General features: G+C 31.6%; 1 protein-coding gene across 1 annotated transcript in view; it reads right to left on the bottom strand.

Annotated features, from left to right (window-relative positions):
- Positions 1–437: 437 nt before the first annotated feature.
- The window catches only part of LOC143231628 (rhophilin-2-B-like), an 88,633-nt gene continuing 79,180 nt past the window's right edge, over positions 438–9,890 (bottom strand). Inside the window, exons 11-15 of the mRNA XM_076466166.1 lie at positions 6,831–6,944; positions 4,746–4,940; positions 4,224–4,300; positions 3,698–3,847; positions 438–2,839 (exon numbers count right to left, since the gene is read on the bottom strand). Of these exons, the coding sequence (XP_076322281.1) occupies positions 2,468–2,839; positions 3,698–3,847; positions 4,224–4,300; positions 4,746–4,940; positions 6,831–6,944 (908 nt within the window). The 3' untranslated portion in view covers positions 438–2,467. The remainder of the gene's footprint in view (positions 2,840–3,697; positions 3,848–4,223; positions 4,301–4,745; positions 4,941–6,830; positions 6,945–9,890) is intronic.

Raw genomic sequence — 9,890 nt, 5'->3', positions numbered from 1 at the left:
AATCCAAAGAACTTTAATAATGATATAATTAAAAAGAGTTATGTGCATGTAGTAACTACGAAAAAACGAAACTAAGAGTAAAGCTATTAGTATGGACAATATCACCGTACGTGCTTTGAAAGTTTTAAACTAAGGGAAAATGGTATCAGGATGAGGAAAATATTAGCAACATCACCATATGCATTAGTAGATCGTATTATGCACTTTGGGTGGGAAAGGTATTTGGAGAATGGATCTGTAATCCCTTGAAACACCATCTCAGGTAACAGTATGCATTCAGGTTTTGTGTGTGAATTTCTTTTTGTTTCTAAATATTAGTAATGATACCATCACCTGTTGAGTTTTAATACTTGTAATAATACACTCTGATTAGGTAAGTCAGTCAAAATACCCCCCAACATAATTCAAAGGTATGATAAAAGAAACTTCAAAGAATATTAAGCATTTATAATCTGACTTATTTATTGTACAAATTAGAAGATCAATGCTGACATAAATAAAATTCCTCAAAAATACACAAGTTTTGGACACACACATGCAAACACACAAAAACGTACAGCATAAGAAAGTAACAGTGTTTAGTTTTTCATAATACCTTCTGTTAGTAAATACAAAATCAAAGTTTTCTTATTACATTGACACCTCCCAGTACCTTGAATGATTCTTAATCTCAGTAAAGAATGTTTGAAAACCTAGTTTTACACATATCTATGCTCCAGCTAGCATGATTTAGTTGGTATATACACAAATGTACATTATTTATATGTTTGGAAAACACTAAATCAAAAACCATGGCACTTGAAGCAAAATATTTTAATGTAAATGTAAAATTAATGTTAAGAATACCGATTCCTACATTTATATCTTCCACGTTATATTCACAATAGTTACAATTCTAGTTTCAAATGCTACATTTTTACAACCAAAATGCATGAACAGAATGCAGAAACACTACTTTTCATACGAGATTCATTTTTCATGGCTATATTTTTACTTGCATACTGTAAAAATCTGTTGAACAATGAATTATTTTTGTAATTAGAAATCTTGTAACATAATACATACAGATATAAAGAGCACACAGAACATCATTCACAAAATCCTTTCTTCACCAACTAGCAAATCCTATATACAATTCTTACTTTAGTTATAATAATACTCAAAGGGTATTTAGTCACAGTCAGTATTAGTCCAAAATAAAACTGGTGAGGTGCTCAAAGCTAATAAACATCTTTAGAAAATTCTATGCTTTCAGCCAACTTTAGACCTCAGTGTCTCTAACAATCAACCTATACACACTAGTACTATTTTAAACATTCATTTAAGGTAAACATCAGTATTTTTGTCAATTTATGCGACTTTCTGTAGAAAGAAGGAAATAAATATACAACATTTTAATTTTTCCAAAGGAAAAATAAACAAAGCTTTAAATTTAAAAAATACAGAATGTAAATTCACATATCAGTCAATATTTTTTCACTTGTATATATATATATTAGTCAGTTTTATTACATTTTTGGTAACTAAGCTACTCACAAAACACCAAACCTCTTACCATTACTATACATTATACTATAAAAAGCAGAACCTAGTGCCTAGTCTTGAATTATCAACAAAATAACAGCTTGTCATGAGCAAGAAATGGGAATCACATTTGTTCTATGCATGTTTCACTCATATTCTATATGACAAATACAATTTTATTTTTTACTCCAAAATAGTTGTAAATAGTGCAATACTTTTGTTACTGTTGTATAAAGAGTTATCTGGCCAACTAAAGTTTTTTTACCTTCACAATATAAACCACTTAAACATGTCCAATCTACAGTTCATCTCATGCTCTTGGAAGGCTTCAGAAAAAAGAATAAATAAAACTATTTATTCTCTTAAAAAGTTCTGTTTAAAAAATATTTAAAAATTTGATAACATTTTTACCATTAGTATTTTATTCCATATTCATTCTCTGTTTTTAGCAATTTTTACTAAAACAAAGAAACTGTTTTATTGTAACATTTGATGAGTGATCCGAGTGCTGACACATTCAGTGAAATTCTTAGTAATTTATCAAATTTGTACTATGCATTTGGGATTACTGCTTACAAAAGTCAAAGATATACAAGAAAAGCCACTGATACACAACACACGTTCATACAGATGTTTTACGTGTGTACATAAACCAAGTTCAGATTTGATGCTCCACCTAATTGCAATATTTTACATCTGTATTAGTCACTTCCAACAAAAAATGTCAGTAACTGTAAATTCTTTAGATTTTAACCTATTTTAACCTCTTTTGCTTCATAATATTACTTTATAATTTCTTTCAATTAAGCTAAATTACAGTAAAAATTCTGTAGTTCATTTTAAAATTTTTCTCAAGCAGGCCAAGCTACATAATTCATTAACAGTCTGAAGTAGTCTTAAAAATCAAAATTGCACTTTCTTGACAGAGTTTCTTGCAGTTTATTTAACACAAAAGAATGTTTGAATCATAAGCACTACTATGCTGTTCTCGTTCTTTAGATCTTCCCCGACGAAAGATATTCCAAGTGAGTCTCTTGTGGTTGTCTTTGCCCTTCCCATTAAACTCACTCCCTAGAGAGCTCTGATACTGACTGGAAGCAGAGCTAACCCCAGAACTGCTAGATGTTGTTGATGTTGGGCTCACCGATGGACTATTCTTCGGATGCAGGTAGTTGTGATCCATAGGGGTGACAACCTTCAATACTAGATTATTTCCTGCAGCTTGAATCAGTGAAACTACTTCATCATGGCTACTCCATTTAGTGTCTGTTTCACCAATAGCAACTAAAAAATCTCCTTCTTTCAGGCCTGCCATCTGAAATGTTTAGGGGGGAAAAAAATATAAAAAAATTCTAAACATTCTATATGGAAGGATGTACAACTAACAAAAATTCATCTACACATGCACTGATTAACTTAAGGTAACCAAAATAATTAACTGAATTTATGTTCTTTGTTGTTTCCAACACCACTGAACAGGAATTACTTGAAGTCATATAACTACTACATCAATGGTTTTAAATATAAACCTAACTACTTGTTAAAAATAAGATTCCTCTTTGATGCAACCAACTTTCACAAGTTCCCTTTATGCAAAGCAGAAAGATGTACAAAAAACAACAGACATCAGTCAAACTTTGAGTTTTGTAAGTATGGACTCTAAGAGCTCATGGATTTTAAAATTTCCTAGATTAACAGTGCTAGATTAATTTTGATCTGTTTTTTTTATCAAGTCAAAAAATTAAATTTAAATAACTGAAAGAAATTTAATTTATCAACAGGAATTCAAAATTCTGTATCATGGTTCTGATCTATATTGAAATTATTTCTAATTTCTATTAAAACCACATAACCTTGTGTTATCATCATCATCATAATGTGTGTAATTTTCATAAATACCAGAAAGAATGAATAATCAGTATATGTACTGGGTCATGTTACTTAATTTTCAGATTAGTCTTAATTATCAAAAGAAAATAATTTTACCCAAACTTCACCTTCTAGTTTTTAACAAATTTCTCAACAGGGATATCCATATTATGCTAATTCCTGTTTCAGTCTTAGTTATTCAAAGATACCAACTTGATCACTTCAAATGATATGGCAGCACTCAGTGATATATGGAGACGTGATTTCCTAAATTCAATTACAGTTAAGAAATTTTCTGTTCTACCTTAGATAGACTTCCAGGTTCTGTTCCAGCAACGATGACTGGACAATCCCCCCTGACACTGAATCCAAAACTTTCCTCATTTTCTCGTTCAAGATGAATAGTTCGAGGAGCTGTCCAATGATGACGTGCAGAGAAAATTCCAATTGGTCCCTTAGAAAGGAATATTTTAGAAACATTACCTTTCTATCAAACTATCAATTTTTTTTGAAGATGAAAAACTGTAGTTTGGATAGAATCTGAAACATGATCTCTGTTAACTAGGCCTATGCCAATTGAGCTATCACACAGTTTCAACTTTATCTTGTTTAGGTATAACCTAATTTTGCCCTTAAAATTTTATATATTCCAAACAAACTATACGTTAATTATTAACTATTAATATGGTTTCTGGAATACAACGTGCACAACGTAAATTGTTTACAATATTATATGCCTTACTAACAAAATCATAAGCAGACACTTCAGAGGCACAAAACCAAAATCATTGTGATGGAAATAACTAAACAACTGAATAAAAGAAACTTACCAAATCATGAAACAAATCCTGAACTTTAAACTGGGAGAAATCTGGAGGAGTCAATGTTAACTGGTACTTTGTAGATGCTAAAATAAAAATTTACCTTGAAAATTCCTAAAATGTTTATTAAGTACACATAATCAAATACTTTATGATTTTATATAAAGTTGCTTAAGTATAAATACTGGAGTAGTGTTAAAGTTTGTAAGAAGTTGAATAAGTAGACAATGTAATATTCTTCAACTAATCATTTAATTCATAACTGGTTCATTTATAATCAACTAGAAAAGAAAATATTAAATATTTCAATAAAAATCTAGAAATTTAAATGCAATATATCTGCTGTGCCCACCAAAGAGAAATTGAACACCTGATTTGAAGCTCTAGATGCAACTATGATAATCAGTAGTGTAACAAATTTTGTACATACGTTTGACTTTTAGACATTACCTATTTATTGTCAAAACGTCACAGACACCTACTGTAAAGAATAACAGTTTTATAAAATCTGACAGAACTGTTTCTACTTACGATGAACTTTAGGAGGATCCAAAACTTCTTGAAAATCATCTTCTTCTTCAATGTCTGCATATCTATTAAGAGAAGTGTCATGGTCAATTCTTAAACGAATCTTAAGGTTGTCAACCTGCCTCAACTGCCGACACATTCGATGTAATCGAAGTGCTTCTTCATGAAGAAGGAGAGCTTCTCTTAAATGGGCTTTACCTAAAAGTTACAAAAGATATTTTATTTAATAAGCCTGAAATACAAATGATTTGAGAAACATTTCAACAGCTGACTTTTTTTTGTCTATTTCTTCTAAAGTACGAGTACCTAAACTTCAGATAAACCTGCTTAGTCATTAACACAAAGAATTGTGACTGTTGAAAGTAAATCAGACTTAGTCATTAACACAAAGAATTGTGACTGTTGAAAGTAAATCAGACTTAGTCATTAACACCAAGAATTGTGACTGTTGAAAGTAAATCAGACATGTCCTCAAAGTAGATACTATTTTATTCATACAGGCTCACAAATTAGCCGAGTTCGTGACTCCACGTTAACCTTTAGAATGTCCATACTATAACTTCTTACATGTTTTGTGTGCTTGTACAATATTTTGCAAGTGTTCAGTAAACATTGTGTCTTTTGCAGACAAACACAATTCGACTTTTTAGTACAATACTTTGACCGACCGTGTGTGAGTGAGAGAGAGACAGTTTTCTTATCTGAAGGTCACACTGGGCTATCTGCTACATCCTCCAAGGGGAAACTGAACACCAGATATGAATATTGTAAATCTAAAGACTTGCCCCTAGTCCCACCAGAGGACATAAATACATAGAATCAAAGACATTGACTGCCCTGAGTTGTTAAAAAAAATTACCTCACTGATGTGTTTTCCATGAGAATAAAGTTTGAACTAAAATACAATTCTCTATAGAAAAAACAATGTAATACAATATGTCATTTTAAAGATTAAAATTTTCCCTTTAAATCGGTGACTTGTGAATTTGTGAAATAGAAGAGTGACACATTGATATGACAAGCGAGTTTGATTTTCTAGTTTGTGTTTCCATAAACACAAGATTGAAGGCCATAAAAATTATGCTTTACACGAGTTGTGAGTATACCATAATGAGTAACTTGAATTAAATTCCATACTTTTCAGATAGGCAGTAAATAAATTCGAGAATATCTGGAGTGTTTATATCACAATTCTCACCTTAGAGAAAACTGAGGATTTTTTCAAATACTTTCTTATAAAATTAAAAACTTAAAATTCATATGATATTAAAATTTGATTATTAACTACATTTTGATGCTAAGTTTATTCATATACCATGATGATAAAAGTAGTTTTATTAGACTTTAAATGTAAATCTCTAAAAAGTTCTTGCATATGCATTTTGACCTGCCTGTGATTTTAGGGTTAAATGAAGCCATAGTAACTTTAAATACATCTGTGGTTAATGTACTAACCACATGTATAGTAAATCTACTGTTTCTAGTTGCTGTCATGTTTGGCAATAAGCCAATAACTATGACAAGGTTCAAAATGATACAAACTATCAATATTCATGGTAACAAGAAGCCTACTTGAAGTAAAAATCTGTTCTCAAGATGGCTGGTATGGGAATTAGCACTTCAACCGAAATAAATTACTGAACATTCTGATTTTCTTAGGCTCATCTTCTTGTTAAGCTGAAGATGACCTAAGAAGGTTGAAATATTGTTCTATATTTTAATCAAAGTGCTAATACCCATACCAGCCATTTTGAGAATGCAGACTATTAATATATCAAGAGCTTGACCACAAGAAAAATTATTCTCATGAAATCTCGAAACTTTTTATTTTAATTAAAAAAAACAAATAAATGAATAAGTAGTAAGAATGGCCCAAACACCAAATGCAATAAAACTATGATAGTATTTCTTGTGCCAGCACTTCATTTATACAGAATAGATATGTGATTGATAAACTTGTTGGAAGACAGGAGACAAAAGTGATACACAAGATAAGAAAGCTGTTTTAGTATTTGTTTGTTTTTTTATGAGTATCAGATAGGACTGATACTTGTCTTGTGTAACAATTTATTTAAACTAAAAACTTACCCAACTGCTGTCTCTCAACTGTATTTTGAGGAATGCTTATTCCAATACATGTTTTGTTTTTGTCTTCTAGATGTATCATTTCCAACATCTGTTTCACAGAATCACTTAGTTCTCCTAGATAGGTCACATATTTGTATTCAATATTATTGTGTACATACACAGTACTTTCAAATAATACAGAAATTAAAGACAATAATTCATTTTATTGATTTGTTCATTTTTTAAAAATGTTAGCAAAATTGTATTACTAATAGTAATAACAGTTACATCAAATATGACACGCTAATTCCATGTCATTATTAATTGTACTTAATACTTCCTATGAAAAGTGAGGCCTAATAGGCCCCAGAGCAACTTGAAAGGTTATTAATATTAGGCTAATAAATTTGTATTTAAATGAAATTGTCATTTCATTTGATGAAATCAAATGCTCTTGGGCCTATTAGGCCCCACTTTTCATAGGAGTGTTAAGACTTTCAGTTGATACAATACTACAAAACCATTAATTTTACATCTTATCAAATAGTAATATTAGCTTCTGTGTATTGAAAAAGGTTAATATACAGTATTATAACTTTAAAACTTTTTCTTAAACAATTAATTATATTTAGTAAATTTCAATACATTACTTAACAGATGGAAGTATTATAAGTTATTACCATTTGCAATGGTTTTCACTGTAAGAATTTTAATACTTCCAAACACATTAAACCAAGTGACTGAATTTGGCAGGTTTGATATGTTGAAACCATTTAAACAAACAAATAAATAAATGTGTGTGTGTATAATATTTGATCACCATTAATCAGGTAATCAAGTTATTTATTTATTAATTCAAGTGAAAAAAAGCTACAAAATGGGTGACACACTATGTTCATCACATGGGAATGAGCTCTGGACTCTTGTATGGAACTTGTATGTAATGGTTAATCCAGAAACAAGTACTGTGTTTTTTTTAACAAACTTGTGATCATCAATGGGGCCAGCTAAAATTTATCAGTTATTACCAGAGAACTGTATCTACATCCTACTTAATTATACACATGAAGCAACTTATTTTACTATAGAAATTTTTTTTCTGTTTCATCAAAAGTCTCTGCCTTCAAGCACCTAATTGCAGACTATGAATGGTAATACACATGTGGAACATTGTGAGCTTGATATCAGCATTAACTTCTAATTAGGATCTACACATATAATATAATTCAACATGTGATTCTAGATCAAATCTGACAGTAGTAGTTTCAGTACATTAATGGAAACATGAGATTGGTTGGTTGGTTTGGCATTTTATGGTGCAAAGCAACTAGACTATCTGCACCAAAGATCCAGTAAAAAGTTAAAATTAAAAGCAAAACTATTAACATTTTTATAAAAAGAAATCAAGGTAAAACAAAAAGTTTAATTGTTGAATTAAAACAAAGTGTTAAATCCAATATCTAGTTTACAGCAGTAAGAGACAAACTACAGTAATACAAGTTGTAAAGGACATTCTGTTACATAATTTTAATTATTATAACTCGCCAGGATGACTAATGGGTAAGTACAAACATTAGCGTCAAACACCTCAAGTTGGCCTTTCTCGTTCTGGTTTTGAACTATTTGATGTTACGGCCGTTTTCTAATTTCAAATCGAACTAATTGTACTTTAATTCTTAAAAATGAATTATGTTAAAAGGTATAATTAATAAATTAAAAGTTAAATAGCGTTAAAAAGGTTAATAGTCTTTAAAAGCTAAAAACATTTGCAAGTTGGATAGTGTCACCATCATCAATAACATTGTCTTATGTTATAGATAAACCTTGGGACAAAATACATTTAAAATGGTGCCGTCATTGAGAGTCGCAAGGATGGCAATATAGTAAAATGTGGCTTATTAGGACTCGAGTGTCACACAGACAACACATTGCTGCATCAGTCCCAGATAAAAGAAAATGATAAGTTAAAAAACTATGACCAATGTGTAGTCTAATTAAGACAACCTCCTCTTTCCAATACTTATGGAAGCAAGATGGCCAAAGTCCAATATAGGGTTTTATTTGGAAAAGCTTGTCTTCACGTTACTCACTCCAAGACGAGTTGAGCCTTGAATATAGGACCGTAGTCCATGTATGGAAGAGGCACAGCAGTGATAGTGCCAGTGCAAACAGATTTAGCTGCAGTGTTGGCAAAATCATTTCCGTGAATATCAACAGGGCCTTGTATCTAAAAAAACTGGACAGACACAGATGTTAAAGAGAAATGAGCCAGTCTGTTTTGAATATCAGTGAGAACAGGGCCAGTAGAGAACTAAGCAAGTCAATACAAATAGTGCAATTTGAGTACTGCTAGGCTTCTATGTGATTGACGGCAAGAGAAATGACATACAGTTCAGCAGTGAACAAAGAAACTGTAGAAGGGATTTTATACACAACCACAGACAGCAAGAATCATGGCAGAGCCCACAGAGTTACCAGATTTCCAACCATCAATATAAATTGGAATGGAAGGATGATTCAAAAAATGTTCAGCAAATAACACAGTACTTCCAATCGGGAGTGTTTGTTTTTCTCAGATGACTTAAAGGTCACATTTGGGGTTTGTAATAAACCATGGTGGGATGGGCTGATCAGTGGATACAGCAATGTTATCCAAGGACAGACCCAATTCATCCAACTGTGCCTGGATACCAAAGGCCAAAAGGAAAAATGGCAGATCATCTGTTCTGAAAAAGCATACTCCACTGAGGAAGGAAAACACAAACCCACGTGGGATGTTGTGGTAAAAATCGAAGTTTTGAAGCATACAGTGGAGCCACAGAGGAGGTTCGCCAGACCCTGTGTACAAGCTCTGGACTAGGGAAGTGTGGAAAGCCCTGGTGCAGAGCCAAAGTCTCTGATGATGAATGGGATCCAGAATCTTCAGGGCTGAGGTCCTGGCAGAGCCTTAGACCAGTAAACCATAGTCTAGTTTTGATTCAATAAGAGCATGATATATTTTTAGCAGAGAACATCAATTCACTCCCCAATTGGTGGAAGAGAGGACCATGGAGAATGTTCAGTGCTTTTATACATTTGACT

Source organism: Tachypleus tridentatus, chromosome 11, assembly GCF_004210375.1.
Source record: "Tachypleus tridentatus isolate NWPU-2018 chromosome 11, ASM421037v1, whole genome shotgun sequence".
NCBI classification, from domain to species: Eukaryota; Metazoa; Arthropoda; class Merostomata; order Xiphosura; family Limulidae; genus Tachypleus; species Tachypleus tridentatus.
The sequence above is the reverse complement of the archived record's forward strand: the minus strand, read 5'-3'. Positions and strand labels throughout refer to the sequence as shown.